The sequence below is a fragment of the Aotus nancymaae genome, unplaced genomic scaffold (genome assembly GCF_030222135.1).
Source record: "Aotus nancymaae isolate 86718 unplaced genomic scaffold, 86718_ANA_hifiasm-v0.15.2.pri h1tg000030l, whole genome shotgun sequence".
NCBI lineage: Eukaryota > Metazoa > Chordata > Mammalia > Primates > Aotidae > Aotus > Aotus nancymaae.
Window position 1 is genome coordinate 3,420,014 of NW_026988443.1, and position 17,134 is coordinate 3,437,147.

At 41.4% G+C, this 17,134-nt stretch overlaps 1 protein-coding gene across 9 annotated transcripts in view; it reads left to right on the forward strand.

Moving 5' to 3' along the window:
- Positions 1-17,134, forward strand: part of LOC105710574 (lon protease homolog 2, peroxisomal-like) — a 66,286-nt gene that overhangs the window by 28,813 nt on the left and 20,339 nt on the right. For 3 of the 9 annotated variants that reach the window (XM_064383022.1, XM_064383021.1, XM_064383023.1), the window contains exon 6: positions 2,156-2,289. In XM_064383022.1, coding sequence (XP_064239092.1) covers positions 2,156-2,289 — 134 coding nt within the window. Of the gene's footprint in view, positions 1-2,155; positions 2,290-2,630; positions 6,327-10,881; positions 11,992-13,211; positions 13,339-17,134 lie in introns of those variants that run through there. The other 6 variants (XM_064383017.1, XM_064383019.1, XM_064383024.1 and 3 more) reach the window with 5 other exon arrangements.

Sequence of the window (17,134 nt, forward strand, 5' to 3'; positions counted from 1 at the left end):
TATCAGATCTTTAAAGCTGTGGACATAAGGAAATCTCTGAGCAGTTTTGTTAGTTTTGATATTGTTTTTAAAAACAACACAAATATCTACTACTCCATTTACCAAACTTAGGATATAGAGTATCAGTATTTGAGTTTTTCATCTTTTGAGATATGTCACACTCCTAGACCCTAATGTTCTAGTCTTTCTTATCTCCAACTATAACTCACCTACTTGAATACTTCCAGTCCCAGTATCCTTAATGCTAGCTAATAACTACCTCTTCGTGAGTAATTCTAATTGTTACAAAGATATTCTTTTTTTTTTTTTTTTTTTTTTTTTAAGACAGGTTTTCACACTGTTGCTCAGGCTGGAGTGCAGTGGCATGATCTTGGCTTACTGAAACCTCCGCCTCCCAGGCTCAAGCAGTCTTCCCACCTCAGCCCCTAAGTAGCTGGGACCACAGGCACGAGCTGGGCGTGGTGGCGTGCGCCTGTAATCCCAGCTACTCAGGAGGCTGAGGCACGAGAATCGCTTGAACCAGGGAGGTGGAATTTGCAGTGAGCCAAGATCTTGTCACTGCACTCCAACCTGCTCTGTCTCCGATGGTGACAGAGCAAGACTCCATCTCAAAAAAAAAAGTTTAATTTTTTTAGTAGAGATGGGGGTCTCACCATTTGGCCAGGCTGGTCTGGAACTCCTGAGCTCAAGTGATAATTGTTACAAAGCTATCTTTCTGTTCACTTTCTATAATTTTCTTCTTTCCTGCCTTTATAGGAACACCTGGAATCTAAGTGTAATTCCTTCTTGTACAGCCCTTCTGACATTAAAATAAAATACTATCAGTTCTTCACGCTAAATGTTGTCTTCTTCAAGCTAACCATTCCTATCCTCTGTACCATTCCTGTTGATGTAGTTTCAAGAATTCTTACCTTCCTGATTAGTCTTCTTCTGAAAGAATCCTGTATGTCAATGTGCCTTTTAAATTTAAACACCCAGAATTGAACAGTGTTTCAGATAGAGTCTAAGCAGTTCCTGGTATAGGAAGACCATGGTTTTCTTATCTGACTATGTTGTTTTATGACTCTATCTCTAGATTCTTAGCTTTTTGAAGATGATTCTCTTCCCTTTTTCATTGAATTTCACTAAGCTTGGCACATCCCATTTTGTATTTATACAGTTGAATTTTTTAAAGCTGAAATGTAGAAGTTTTTGAGATGCCTCCCTGTTTTCTTCCTATTGAAATTATATGTAGTTGCATAATATAAACTTTATATCTTTCTATACCTTTGACTGAAATGAGTTTTAGAGTGTTTAGCTTAGAGTTTTTTATCTGTCTTTTTCTCAGAACTTTTAAAATCTGCTTTCCTAAAGTCTACGGTGTATGTCTGACTTAATCAAATGTATGGCTCAGTCAGATCCAATTCTTCAGATGAAACTGCATTCTCCACCTGATCCTGTCTGTCCAGATCCATTCAAAGCTGAGTGGCCAAAAATGGTTATACTATATGATGGCCTGTGGAATGACTTAATGGAGTTTGATTCTAATGTGCATGTTTTTAAAGCATCTCTGCTTAACCACACGTAGAGTCTTTTTCACAGAGTCACAGTGCTTTCATCAGTTAGCCACCTTCTTCCTTCAGAAATCTTCACAGTGAAAATACACTGAAGAAAGGTGATTAGCAAAGTGCCTAGTGAAAACCAGATTTCTGTCTTAGAGTTGTTTTTGTTTTAGTTCCACAAAGAGCACAATTTCTCTGATTCTTTCAGCAATATTTCAAGTACCATAAATTGATCTAGAATTTTCCTAAATTGACAAATTTTGTTTAAGAAGACTCTTCAACAAATTACCAAGGAGTAAATGGTTGTTTATATGCTGCCAAATTTACTTTGGTAATGTAAATTGAACTTAGAACTAGGGTTCATTTTTAAGCATAGGGTTATATAATTCAAGATAATCTGTATAAAGGAAATAGTAGTAGCTGAAAATCCATCTAAGTGTTGAAGAAAGAACAATAATGAGGAGTTTTAACTGTGGAGAAGTTAGTACTCAAGAAAGGGTAATGAACATTTAAATATATGCTGTTTCTTTAGCAAAAATGTTAATAACATTACTTCTGTCTATTTTTTTTAGGTGGTGTATGGCCAAAAATAAAATATATTTCTTTGATGACAGGTATACCAGAGAGGCAGGGGTTCGTTCTCTGGACAGAAAACTTGGGGCCATTTGCCGAGCTGTGGCCGTGAAGGTGGCAGAAGGACAGCCTAAGGAGGCCAAGTTGGAACGTTCTGATGTGGCTGAGAGAGAAGGTTGGTGACCTTGTTCTGGCGTTCTCAAGCTTAGTGGCTAGGAGTGAGTGACAGAAGAAGGTTGGATATGGAGGGGAAGGCATTGGGTAGTCCTTGGAGCAGTGGCACACATTACTCCACTGTTAAATGCGTCCAGTAAGTAATACTTTAATATTTCAATATATTTCATCAAGAGGATTGTCTTTTACAATTAGCACATGGTTTTAACTGGAAGAATAGTAAGAATGCTTTGAGGATACAGTAGGTATATTAGGTTTCTCTAGAGGGACAAGACTCATAGGATAGATGTGTATATGAAGAGGAGTTTAAGAAGTATTGACTCACACGATCTTATGGTCAAGTCCCACAATAGGCCACCTGCGGGCTGAGGAGCAAGGAAGCCAGTCCGAGTCCCAAAACCTCAAAAATAGGGAAGCCGACAGTGTAACCTTCAGTCTGTGGCTAAAGCCCCAAGAGCCCCTGGAAAACCACTGGTGTATGTTCAAGAGTCCAAAAGTTGAAGAACTTGGAGTGTAATATTCGAGGGCAAAAAGCATCCAGCACGGGAGAAAGCTGAAGGCCAGAAGACTCAAGTCTCATCCTTCCACCTTCTTTAGTCTGTTTTACCCAGTCATGCTGGAAGCTGAGTAGATGGTACCCACCCATATTGAGGGTAGGTCTTCCTCTCCCAGTCCACTGACTCAATTGTTAAACTCCTTTGACAGTATCCTCACAGTCACACACCAGAACAATACTTTGCATCCTTCAATCCAATCAGGTTGACACTCAATATTCACCATCACAGTAACTTTCTCTAGAGGTATAATGATGGTGTACATTATGTATGGGTTCTGGTGTTTTCTTATTTCTTTCTGACCCAGACAGTTTTTTAGTAGAGACAGGGTTTCGCCTTGTTGACCTCAGGTGAGCCACTCTCCTCAGCCTCCCAGAGTGCTGGGATTACAGGCGTAAGCCAATGCACCTGGCTTTATTTTTATTTTTATTTTTATTTTTACTCTGCCTTAGGAGAATCCGGAAAACTTTTGCCCTTTGTCCCACTCTTCACCCGTGCTTTCGGGGCTACCTTGAATTCCTTAGCTTTTGTAGACTTTTATGGCTTAACATCAACTGATTGTTCTCTACCTCTAGCCCCACAGACGTTGAGGTTTCTGCTTTCTCTGGCCTGTTAAGTGTTTGTTACTTTTTGTCCATATACTTTTTGTTTTCCAAAATTTTGTCAGCATCTCTTATCAGCTGTTGTCTTCTTTCTCATTGTTTTTGTTCTTGTGGGTTTATATATATTTTACTTCTTGTCATTTTAATACAATTTGTCATTTAATACAGGAATTATAGAGATAAACATATGTTCAGACTACCATTTATAGAAATTTGAATTTTAAAAAAATGTTCTAGGTGAGGGAGTACCTATCAAGGGTGGAAATCACTGGTGTAGATGACAATGACAGTCAAGAACTGAGGTCTATAAAAGTTAAGACCTAGATCTAGATGCTCCTGAATTTCCCTTTTATTCTTACACTTCCTTTGTGCTGTGGTCTCAAGCAACTGAGCCTATATGTTTTTGTTCTTGTCTGTGATATAACAGAAGGTAGAGGATGAAGTGAGTTTATTAGATAAAACATTTTGAAAATTGCCTTTAAGATTTAGACGATGTATTTTAGAACTTATAATAATACACTCAGAGGAATTCAGTGTCAAGCGAAACTTTTGCATAATTATACATTGCTTAATGTTTATACATATATCCATTAGAATATTTCTAACAATATCTTTGATTATACTAGCTATTTTTAAATAACCCACAAATACTCAAGGAATTGTTCAGTTGGTGAACTGTGTGAGAACTACGGTTTTTCATGGAATATTTATTTGTGTGGTTTTTTAAATATGTAATCACAGAACATCTTCTAAATGATAATATAATTAAGCAGATTTGCTTAGTTAAGATATTAGCAAGAGCATTCCAGATGAATAATTAGAATAAATGCTTGTCTCTTGGAGATGACTCTGGGTGTAGTCTTTACTAGAGGCACAGGTATGGACTCTAGTTGGCTCTTACCTCACGAGATACCCTTAAGTAAGCAACAACCATTCTCTAGCCCTTAGTAGAATAATTATTAGGTGTCCTGAATTGGTGTTTATGACCTCAACCAAACCAAAAAATAATTTCTACAAAAGAGTCTGTGTTAAGTTTTCATAGCGCAAAGTTCAAATGGAGCTTAGTAATGAAAAGTTTCTCATTAAGAAATAAATTTAAAATTAGAGTATAAAACAAAACAGTTGTTTTAGAAACTTCAAGTAATACAGTGTGGGAGTTATTTTTAATGTTAAAAATAAAGCTTTCCTAATTCAAGCACGAGAGACAGAATAATAATAATAATAATAATAAGGCGGAACTTGGAGTTACTGCCAAGAAGAAAAGTAAGTTTGGGCCACCAGCTTCGAAACAGGCAGAAACCTCCAGTGTATCGAGCTTTCTGGAATAGGCCCAGAAGCACTGGTCTGTGAACAGTTGTCTTTGTATTTGTGGAGTCTTAACTGGCAGTTAAAGAGACTAAATAATAGCCGGGAGTTGAAAAAGCAGGTGAGATTTAGAGTTGATCAATCTGTGTTAGATGAGGAACATTTATGGTTTCAGTCACTTACCTATAAAGTATGAGAATTGTTTCCTTAAAAGAATGCTCCCTCTGTTTTTCTGCATGTTATTAGTATTTTCTGAATTGCCCTTTTCCTTTCTAGGGTATTTGTTAGGTTGAGGAATTAGTTTTATTCTGCTTTTTGCCTACCTTTTGCCAAGAAAGACACAAATGTTCCATGTATTTAATTTTTCATACTTGGGTGTTTCTAAACAGGCTAAATGTTCATGTGTTTAAGTAGCCATGTATCATATATGTTCAATTTATATCTAGCAAGATTTTTTCTTGAAAATTATCTTAAGCAAAGAAGGATTCATATTATAATCAGTCCTTATAAAGTTTCTCATAATACATAGCATTCTCAATTACTTTATTCTTAAAGAAGATAGTATTTATTAGAGGAAGTTACATCAAACAGAAATAACCTTGGTACATAGTAGTTTCTGATTATTCTCATAGAAGTCACCTGAAAAATTGGTTTAAAAGAAGAGAAAATTAATACAGATTTAACAGTTATTCATGAAACATGTAGATGTTGTTATTTCATTTTGTTGTGCTGTAAAGGAGTACTTGAGGCTGGGTAATTTATAAAGAAAAGAGGTTTTTGGCTCAGAGTTCTGCAGGCTGTATGAGAGGCACAGTGCCAGCATCTGCTTCTGGTGAGGCCTTAAGAAGTTTACAATCATGATGGAAGACAAAGGGGAGAGCAGGCATGTCACATGGCGAGAGAGGGATCAAGAGAGAAAGGAAGAAGAGCCAGGCACCTTTTAACAACCAGCTGTCACATGAACTCATTACCTTGGGGAAGGCACCAAACCATTTATCAGGGATCTGCCCCTGTGACCCAAACACTTCCCTCTAACATTGGGATACAAAGCTATATTAATCAAAAAAGCACGGTACTGGTATAAAAATAGACACATAGATGAATAGGACAGAATGCAGAAACTGGAAATAAAAATCTACAGCCAACCGATCTTTGACAAAGTAGACCAAAATGTACACTGGGAAAGGAAAACCGATTCAATAAATAGTGCTGAGAAAATTGAATAGCCATATGCAGAACGAATGAAACTGAACCACTCTCTCTTATTTTATAAAAACCAACTCAAGAGACCAGGTGGGGTGGCTCACACGTGTAATCCCAGCACTTTGGGAGGCCGAGGTGGGCAGATCACTTGAGGTCAGGAGTTTGAGACCAGCCTGGCCAATATGGTGAAACCCCTTCTCTACTAAAAATATGGAAATTATCTGGACGTGGTGGCGCATGCCTGTAATAGGAAAATCACTTGAACCCAGGAGGTGGAAGTTGCAGTGAGCCGCGATCACCCTATGGCACTCCAGCCTGGGCATTGCACTGAGACTCTGTCTCAAAAAAAAAAAAAAAAAAAAAAAAAAATCAACTCAAGAGAGATCGAAGATTTAAATGTAAAATCTAAAACTAAAACACACTGGAAGAAAATCTAGAAAAATATTCTTCTGAACATTGCCCTAGACAAAGAATTCGTGACGAAGACCTCAAAAACAAATGCAAGAAAACCAAAAGTAGACAAATAAGACTTGAATAAACTAAAAAACTTTTGAACAGCAAAAGAAATAATCAACAGAGTAAACAGACAACTTGCAGAATGAGCAAAAATGTTTGCAGATTACATATCCAGGAGACCAGTATCCAGAATCTACAAGGAACTGAAACAACTCAACAACAACAGCAAAATACAAAAAGTAACCCCATTAAAAAGTAGACAAAGTACGTGAAAGACATTTTTCAAACGAAGACATACAAATGGTCAGGAAGCATATGAGAAAAATGCTCAACATCACTAATCATCAGAGAAATGAAAAATCCACAACGAGATATCATATTACACCAGTCAAAAGGGCTATTTTTAGAAAGTCAGAAAAATAACAGATGTTGGTGAGGATTTGGAGAAAAGAGGGTGCTTATATAGTTTTGGGAGAAGTGTAAAGTAGTACTACCTCTATAGAAAACAGTATGGAGTGTGTGCCTGTAAACATAGAGTGTGGAATAGTTAATAGACGTAAGCATGAGCTACCATGCCCAGCCTCAAAAAATTTAATTTCCCTCTTCTTTGTTTTGCCCCCTGAGATGGAGCCTTGCTTGGTCACTTGGGCTGGAATGCAGTGGCATGATCTTGGTCCACTGCAACCTCTGCCTCCCGGGTTTAAGCGATTCTCCTGCCTCAGCCTCCGAGTAACTGGGATTACAGTCCACCACTGCACCTGGCTAAATTTTGTATTTTTAGTAGAGATGGGGTTTTACCATGTTGGCCAGGCTGGTATCACACTCCTGACCTCAGGTGATCCGTTCACCTTGGCCTCGCAAAGTGCTGGGATTACAGGAGTGAGCTACTGCGCCTGGCCTAATTTCCCTCTCAATTTTGTCATTGACCCAAAAGTTGTCCAGGAGCGTGTTTAATTTACATGTATTTGTATATTTCTGAGAGTTCCTCTTCAAATTGATTTTTAGTTTTATTCTGTTGTGTGAAGATACTTGATATGATTTTGATATATTTTTTAATTTGTTGAGACTTGTTTTATGGCCTAATGTTTGGTCTGTCTTGGAGAATGTCCCATGTGCTAATGAGAAGAATGTATCTTTTGTGGTTGTTGGGTAGAATGTTCTGTAAATGTCTGTTAGGTCCATTTTGTTTTAGGTTCGGTGTTTCATTGTTGACTTTCTGTCTGTCTCCGTGATCTATTAGTGCTCTCAGTGGGGTGTTGAAGTCCCACGTTATTATTGTATTGCTATCTGTCTCTTTTCTTAGGTCTAATAGTGTTTGTTTTATTAATCCAGTGCTCCAGTTTTGGGTGCCTGTATATTATATACCTAGGATTATTATATCTTCTTGTTCAGTTGATAGCTGTGTCATTATATACTGACCTTTTTTAAAAAAAACTATTGTTGATTTAAAGTCTGTTTTATCTAATATAAGTATAGCTACTCCTGCTTGCTTTTGGTTTACTTTTACATGGAAAATTCCACCCCTCACCACTTTACCTTCAGTCTATGTGTCTTTAACAGTAAGGCAGATTTCTTGTAAGCGGCATATCATTGTTGTTGTTGTTTGGTCCGTTGCACCAATTTATATCTTTGAAGTGATGCATTCAAGCTTCATACTGATGCCTGAGGTTTGTTCCAGTCATAATGTTAATTGCTATCTAATTGCTTTGTAGATTCTTTATTTATTGAGCAAGAGTCTTGCTCTGACACCCAGGCTGGAGTGCAGCAGCACAATCTGGGCTCACTTCAACCTCCACCTCTCAAGTTCCAGCGATTCCCATGCCTCAGGCTCCCGAGTAGCTGAGATTACAGGTGCATGCCACCACACCTAGCTAATTTTTGTATATGTAGTAGAGACAGGATTTTGCCATGTTGGCCAGGCTGGTCTCGAACTCCTGACCTCAGGTGATCTGCCTGCCTCGGCCTTCCAAAGTGCCGGCATTACAAGTATGAGCTACAACTGGCCAGCTTTGTAGATTCTTTGTTTTTTGTTCCCACTTTGTGATTTTCTGGAGTTCTGTCATGTTGCACTTTGATTAATTTCTTTTCCTTTTTTGTATAATTGTTTTATAAAACTTGTGAGTTTCATGTGTTTTTAATGAAAGAATACCAACCTTTTGTTCCCATGTTTAGAACTTCCTTAAGCATTTCTCATAGGACCACTCCAGTGGTGATGAATTCCCTCATTTGCTTGTCTGGGAAACACTATTTTTCCTTCATTTGTGAAGCTTACACTAGCAGGATACAAAATTAGAGTTTGACCATTTTCTTTAAGCACTTTGAAGATAGAATCCCAGTCTCTTCTGGCTTCTAAAGTTTCTGCTGAGAATTCCACTGTTAGTTTGATGTCGTTTCTTGCCTGTGTAAGTGACTAGACACTTTTATTGTATTTAGGGATTTTTCCTTCACATTGACCTCAGACAGCCTGATGACTAGATGCTATGGTGAGATTCTTCTTGCAATGAATTTGGCTGGAGTTTGTTGAGCCTTTTGTGTCTGGATGTCTAGATCACTTGCTAGACTAGGGAAGGCGTCCTGAATTATTTTCTCAAATAGGTTTTCTGAATTTTTTGCTTTTTTTCTCCCCTGGGAATAACTATGATTTCGTAGTTTCCGAGGTCTTATGTAATGTCTTTCTTCTCAAAAGCTCTTCTCATTTTTTAAAATTCTTTTTACTTTTTGTCTGACTGGATTAATTCAAAAGACCTAACTTAAAATTCTGAGGTACTTTCTTCTGCCTGGTCTAGTCTGTTGTTGAAGTTTTCAAATGAATTTTATAATTCCTTCAATGAACTTTTTATTTATAGAAATTCTGTTTGGTTTTCTTTTTAAAATGTCTATCTCTTTGGTAAATATCTCATTTATATCCTGAATTGACTTTCTGACTTATTTGTACTAGTGTTCAGATTTTTCTTGTATCTGGTTGAACTTCTTTTCTTTTCTTTTCTTTTTTTTTGAGACAGAGTTTCGCTCTCATTACCCAGGCTAGAATGCAGTGGCGCGATCTCGGCTCACTGCAACCTCCGCCTCCTGGGTTCAGGCTATTCTCCTGCCTCAGCCTCCTGAGTAGCTGGGATTACAGGCACGCGCCACCATGCCCAGCTCATTTTTTTTTTGTATTTTTAGTAGAGATGGGGTTTCACCATGTTGACCAGAATGGTCTCGATCTCTTGAGCTTAAGTGGTTCGCCCGCCTTAGCCTCCAAGACGGCTGGATTACAGATCACTCCTTGCTGAATAGTATGATTTTGAACAGTGAATTTTTTGTTATGTAAATTATATATGAGAAACTAATTTTTAAGAAGTAAATCACTGATTTCCTCATGGAGACCATCCACTGCCCTCATCTTCCCTTCCCCCACCGTTCCTATCCCGCCCTCCCCCTACCTCCCTGAACCCTTTCTGCCTATCGCTGTGCCTTCAGGCGGGGTCCCCTCCCACTAAGCAGCGTCTCCACACAGTTGGGCGACTGCGTCTTGCGGCTTTTGGAGGGCGACTCAGGGCACAGGCGCGCCCACCACTCATCCTGTGAAAATGGACGCTCCAAGCCGTTTTTTCTCTGGTACTTCAGTTAATGGTGATGGCCGAGAAGGTTGCACGTGCTGGAACGGATGGAGGAGGACCTGGCGGGCCTCTTAATATTTAAATCCCTCCTGAAGCTTGAGTTCGTCTGCCTCTAACCTCCGGATGCTGTGGTCTCAAACCCAGGTTGACTGTCTACAGGCGCTCGTAAACGCTGAGGACTTCTGAGACCCACAGGCCTTACCCCTTTGCATGCAGTGTGACCCAAGCCCATTGCTGAACCTCACTAGGAAGGTGGCACAGTGTTACTGGTCTTGTGTGTTGTTGTGAAGGTGAACTGAAGTAGTACATCTCACTGACCTGTGCATGGGTATTGAGTCAATGGTGATCTGTACTCCAGGGTCTTTTCTGGGTCAGCTTCAAGCTGCTGCCGTTTGCTTGTCTGGGCCCCAGGTTATCAGCTACACCTAGAACTGTGAGCCCTTGCCGTTCCCCTGGTGGTAGATTCCCCTGTTTTGCACTGACGTTTCCCACCTGTGGTCATGTATGTATAAGGTAACCCAAACCTGTTGGAGATGAGACCTGAATCTTCTTTTCTCAAACACCTATCTGATAGGCCATGAGACATAAGGCCATCATCCATGGGAGATTTTGTACATTTCTTTTGGTCCACCCAGCCTTATCTTCTGCCATCTTCAACTTCTATCCCAATTTTATTCTTTTAGTCCTAACCTCAGATTCTGCATCTTTCTTCTGCAATTTCCCCCATTTCTGATTGTTTGTATAAGCCCATGAAATCTCTCCCCTTTTGACCTTCTTAGTCTAGGACCATGTTCCTTCCTCTTTCCTCAATTCTGCTGATATTCTCCCATTCAAATTTTAGTTCCTCCATTTTCTTTTCTTTTTTTTTCAGCTGGAGTTTTGCTGCATTGTTCAGGCTGGAGGACAGTGGTGGGATCTCAGCTTACTGCACCTCCACCTCCCGGGTTGAAGCAATTCTCTGGCCTCAGCCTCCTGAGAAGCTAGGGTTACAGGAACCCACCACCACACGCAGCTACTTTTAGTAGAGATGGCTTTCACCATGTCGGCCAGGCCGGTCTCGAACTCCTGACCTCAGATGACCCACCCACCTTGGCCTCTCAAAGTGCTGGGATTACAGGCATGAGCCACCTTGCCCAGCCATAATTCCTTCTAAGGCAGCCTTTGATCCCTACCCCACCAAAGAAAACCCACAGTCAACAGCATCTCAAAACTTGCGAGCCTCTTTATTACTTATCTGTTAATCCTAATGGATTTGTTTATTCAGTTTGAAAAGTATGTTATCGGAATAAATAAATTGTTATGTATCTATGTATTTGGAAAAGCAGCTGGTATCCAGAGTCAAGCCAACAGTCTCAGCACCTCTTAGATTCTGTAGCCATAGTATTGAGAAATTTACATATCTTTTTCCCTTTAGATGAAGAACCGCGGTTTTCCCAAAGAGGTGTATTTGGCAGCATTCTCACGCTCTTGCTGAGCTTCCTCTTCATGGCCTTACGCTCTGGCCTCTGCTCTTTTGTGATGGGCGTTGACACTGCTGGCCCAGAGATGTCGGGTGTACTCCGTGGCCTGGGTTGTAAATTGAAGTCTTGGATTAGAAATTGATTTTGAGGCTTGGCCAGTGACTGGAGATTGGTCACAGCAGTGGAAACAGGCTCCCGCTGGAAAGAAGAGCAACATGGTATTTTGTAGGATGCTGGCCTAGAAGCAGCAGACTGAGAGGCAGTAGGAGGCTGGTTAGGATTGGCTGAACCGCGTTGGGTTCCATTGGTCGAAATTGGCTGAGCTGGTCTGGCAGGACGTGTCAGAGATGTGTTGGTAGGAGCCGGTTGGGACAGACTGACTGCAGTCGACTGAGCTGACTTAGTAGAACCAGGTGGAGCAGGGCAAGCCACAGCAGGCCTACGTGAGGCCGGAGGGTGTGGCCGCCGAGAAACACGTCGAACTTGAGGTTTGTCCAGGGTCAGAAAGGGCAACGGTATCAACTTGACCTTCCCAGGTGGTGGCAACTCATACTGGGTTGGAGATGGACACTCTTTTTCAGCACTATCATCCAGTTTCTGGGCCTTGACTTGAGTTTTCTCCGGGCCTTTCCCCTCACGTTGGGTATCCAGCCATGGTTTGAGAGCTGAGAATGGCCGAGGGTTCTGGGTGTTGCTTGAGCTCCCCAGAGTCCGGGAGGAAGAGAATCCAGTTTTCTTGTCGGTCTTTTTCCCCAGTGCATGGAAAACTTGCATGGACTCTACCACGTGCACGTCCAGGGAGCTTCGTGGCTTTTTGAAGGTGTCTCGGCTAAGCTCAGGTTGATCTTTCTTGCGCTTCATATTGGGAATGGCTTGCTTCTCTTCTACCTTGACTTTGGTCCCTGACTCCTCACTGTGTTCAGATCTTTTGGAGCTGTTCTCTCTGCTCCTTTTGGTCTTCTCCTGCCCGTGCCTCTTAGTTGTGCTGCTCCTGCTGGATGCGTGAGGTTTGTTGTGAGGTCTGTGACGTTTGTTGCTAGAATGCTTGCTCTTGTTCACAGAAGCGCCGTCACTGGCGGTAGCACCGCGAACAGTCACTTCTCCCTGTAATAGGCTCTCTGTGTCCTTTGGCTGGATTTTGGCCTTGGGAGCACCCTGGATAGGCTCGGCAGCTTTATGCTCGTTCTTCCTGACTTGATGAGAGTGACCCTTTCTGACGCTTGACTTTTCCTGCACCTGATTTACCTCGATGGCACTGGGATCTTTGGCTTTCTTTGCAGAGGGTTGGTCAAGCTCTTGTAAGGAACTGAAGCTGGAGGGGAGGGGAGTATCCTCCACCAATGTAGTGATGTCTGCAGGATCACTGCTAGACTCCATCCCATTTTCAAGTATCCCTTGGCCCTCAAGACTCAGGCTGTTCTTTCTCAGATTGGTGTTTTCGGAACCAGGCTGCTCCTCTTGGCCAAGGGGATCAATGCAGGACAGAAGCTGGTGGCTATCAGGGATTTCTAAAGGAAGCAGTGGAGGCTCTTGATTTTCTCTTGGGAACTGGTAGGCATCTAGAGGCTTTGAAAGCTTGGTTTTAATCTCATCCAAATTCTTATTCTCGGTTTTGTCCTGGCTTGGAGCCGGAGACAGTGTCAAGAGATTAGTTGGACTCTGGACTGGAGCTGTCGTTGAAATGTCGCCAAGGTCAGGTGTTGCATTACTCTCAAGTATCTGGGTATTTCTGCTACCGCAGGACTTGGAGAATTCTGAAGTTCGTGCCAGACAAAATGTCTGGCTTGGAGATTGCAATCCCAGGGAAGTATCCATCCCCAGGGAAGTTTTCATCACTACAAAGGAATCAAGGAAGAAGTCAGTCCCTGGTAAGTGAGATGCTCCCCCTACACACCGATGCAGCAATTGGATAGCTTTGTAACGTGGGCAAGGCATTTCTACTAGCTCTTCTTCATGACCATGGACAAGACCCTGCATTAGGGGATAGGCAGTGACTGTTCTCTTACTGGTTATCATTTGATGTGATTGTTTCTTGGCTTTCTTTGGATTTCATAGGGTTGTTGTAAGCCAAATAAAAAGCGAAAGTGATTTTTAAATAGGAGATGTTTTATAAAGCCTCATATTCTCATACGGGGTCCTTTCCATTCTCTCCACTCTCCTGAGGGAAAAAGAACACCCTTTACACCATATACTAGGGGAGAGAGTGGAGCCCTTCCTCGTGAAATACATAAGCAAGCCCAGATTCTGAGCCTGTTTGTTTTGGAGAGGATCTGTAAGCACAAGGTCTTAAATCCTATTGTAAGTTAAGGAAAATCAAAATGTCCCTGCGAAAATAAGAGTTCTGAAGTGCCTTCCAGAGACGCTAAAGTAATAGATTAAGGAAGGAAGTTACAGAGTGCTGGTGCAGGGAAACTGATCAGCCAGGCCACTAAAAAGTGTGGCATCTCTTGGGACTCTCTTCTGTGTGGCATAGATGGCCATTGTAGTGTTCAACTTTCCCACTGAAAAGGTGTTCTTAGATAGACTCTGAAAATGGAGAGCAATGCCCAAGAATAGTGGTTGAAGTCTCAGGACTTAAATTCTGCCTATCCATGGACTTACCACTCAGCTATCGATTTGACCCTCCCTTTCAATACTGTGTTTAATCCTCTCCTTTCTTGCTGTTTGTACTCACCTTGATTGTAGGGATTATAGGCAGACACCACTGCACCTGGCTATCTTTCTGTATTTTTAATAGAGACCGGGTTTCGCCGTGTTTGCCAGGCTTGTCTCTAACTCTTGACGTCAAGTGTTCTGCCCGCCTCGGCCTCCCACAATACTAGGATTGCCACATGAGCCACTGTGCTCGGCCTGGAAGCATCATTCCTAAAACACATTTCTAAAATATTGATATTAAATGCTGCCAAGTGTCATCTCTGTTCAAAAACGCAAAAGAAATAAAACAACTGAATGTGACTTCTGATAAGCTGCTTTTTCCAGGGATACTTTATTCTAGCCTGTTTCCTTCCTAGTTTCTTGATCTAAGCATTTGCTAAAACCAACTTCATTTTGCCCTATTCAGAGTAGATTTTGCTCTGTTGTCTTTCTGCTTTTCTTCTAAAATTTAAAGTGTAGTTTTTGCTCTTTAAATCATTGTGTCATTCTCCAGGGCATATCCCAAGGGTAAGTGTAGGGGACCCGGTCTTTCTTCTTTCATTTAAAATGCCAAATTCCTTACCCTAGGATATCTTGCCTCCTTATAACCCAGTAGTCTTCATTTTCTCTTTCCATCTAGTTCAGATAGGAATCTCCAAAACGTGAATATTACTTTTGTTTGTTTGAGACAGGGTCTCACCTTGTTACCCAGGCTGAAGTCCAGTGGTGCGAACATGGCTCACTGCAGCCTCAACCTCCTGGGCTTAAACAGTCTACTGATCCTCCCACCTCAGCCTCCTGAGTAGCTGGCATGCCCGCACACCTGGCTGATTTTTAAAAAAGTTTGTAGAAATGAGGTCTTGTCATGTCGCCCAGACTGGTCTGGAACTCCTAGGCTCAAGTGTTTCTCCCATCTCGGCCTCCCAAAGCACTGAGATTGCAGGCAGGAGCAACCATGCCCAGCTGAATATTAAAAACATCACTACACATCACTAAATATCAAAGAGTGAAGTTGAAATATTAGTTAGGGAGATGTCCTCCCAAAGGGCTGAGATTACAGGTGTGAGCCACCGTGGCTGGCTGAGTATTTAAAACATCACTAAATTTAAAATAGTGAAGTTGAAATATTAGTGGAGGGAGACTATTACACATGAAACACCTCAGAATATGTTGCTAGTTTTCTACGCCACTTAGGTTTTCCCTCTGTTTCTGTTGAAAGAGACACGCTCAAAAAGTGTCTGCTTTCATTTTCTCTACGTGTGCCCTTTAAGACTCAGCATTAGAAAAGAAAGGGGCCAGAAGGAATAACCAATCTATTATCCTAATGTAACAGATGAGGGAACAGATTTTGTGAGAGAAGAAAAGAGTCCTCTAAAGTCACACAGCTAGTAAATGTCAAAGGCAAAAGTGAAATGAGGTCTCTAGATTTCTAGTGCAGGGAAGGAATGAGTGAGGGAAGGAATAACCATTTCTAGTGAGGGAAGGAATAACCTTCCCTGTTATTCCAAGCTGTTTGGGACTATACAGGTAAAGAAATCTGAAGTTAGGAGGAAAGAAGTCAAAGGAAAACCGTCAAGAAAGTTTCTCTCTTTACCTGACTTGGTCAGAGAAGAAGAAACATCAACTGTAGATACAAGGGATGAAGAGACGATCCTAGTGGATGTCTGCGTGACTGAAGCCAAGGAGTGTGTGTGTCCACTATGAAGGCTACCGGTCACACTGCTCACCGGCCACTTGTGATGATACAAAACTACCCCAAGATTCTACCAGGTGGCCGTAGGCTTGGTGAGAGAATGATGTCACAAAGCAGGCATTTGAAAGGTGTGCGATAGCCAATAGGGAGGCCAGGTACCCAAGAAGATGGGGTTGGCTGGCAGAGGTGGTAGGAAAGCTGAAACAGTACTAAGGGGCTGAGTTCCAGGGAGGTGAAATCCTCCCAGATCATCTCAGTGTTTCTTACACATGTTCACTAATTATCATTGACTAATATGTGTATTTTATATGTCATATTTCATATTATGTAATACTCCTATACATTTATAGTTGTATATTACACACACCACATCCTTGTACAGAAAGGAAAGGGACATCTGAGCAATTACAGTTGTTCTAAAAGCAGTTCAGTGAATCTGATTAATGAATTTACTGCTGCTTTTAAGATCCAAAGGAAGAGATTAAAGGGCCCTCTTTTGTACCTTGGCTGAAGAACAACGTTTATTGACTGCCCCTTGTAGGAAATGATGTGGTCCAAAGCTCCTCTCTTTTAATTTCTTCTCCTTGAATCCTACCTTCCTTGGGCTGGACTAGGCTGGGCCAGGTTGGACTTGGATCTCTCTTCTGCTCTTTTTTTTCCCCTTTGATTTTAGGGATTATTTCTGGGCCAAGCCTTGATCTTGCATTTTTACAGCCATGGATATGACTTCCTGTCAACTTCCAGAGCAGGGGTCTTCTTTTCAGTGTCCTGACACTTGGAAAACGGACTCTTCTCATGAGAAGGAAAGACCAGAGAGGTAGAAGACAAGGCTGACTGCACACCTTCCCTCTTCTAGCCTTTGGTCACAATTATTTTGCCCATAGTTTGCTACCTCTGGCTCCTTGGGCCATACAGACATCCTGCCATCCTGCTCTTTTATACGTGAGAGGCATTCAGGATACTTTCTTTCTTCTCACTTAAGAGGATCCAGTGTGGCCGTTACTTACAGCCTCCTCTCCCTTGTAAACAGCCACTGTGGAATCCTGGGCCTTTAGAATTCCCTGTCGGCCATGCTTGGGTGCAAGGGCCAGACAAAATGAAGAGTTGAATTTAGTGGAGAATAGGAAAGAGGCCAGGTGAGGGTACAGGAACAAAGAGATTTGTGTGGACTTTTTGGTTTCTGTGAGAAACAATTACACCCCCTTATTTTGTATTAACTGAGCAGACAATTCAATATTTTTTATGTAGCTAGATAGTCCAGAAACCTCCATGACTTTTGTACACTGAAGGAAATAATCATAACATATGTTTTCCATTTCGTTTTATGTCATATTGCT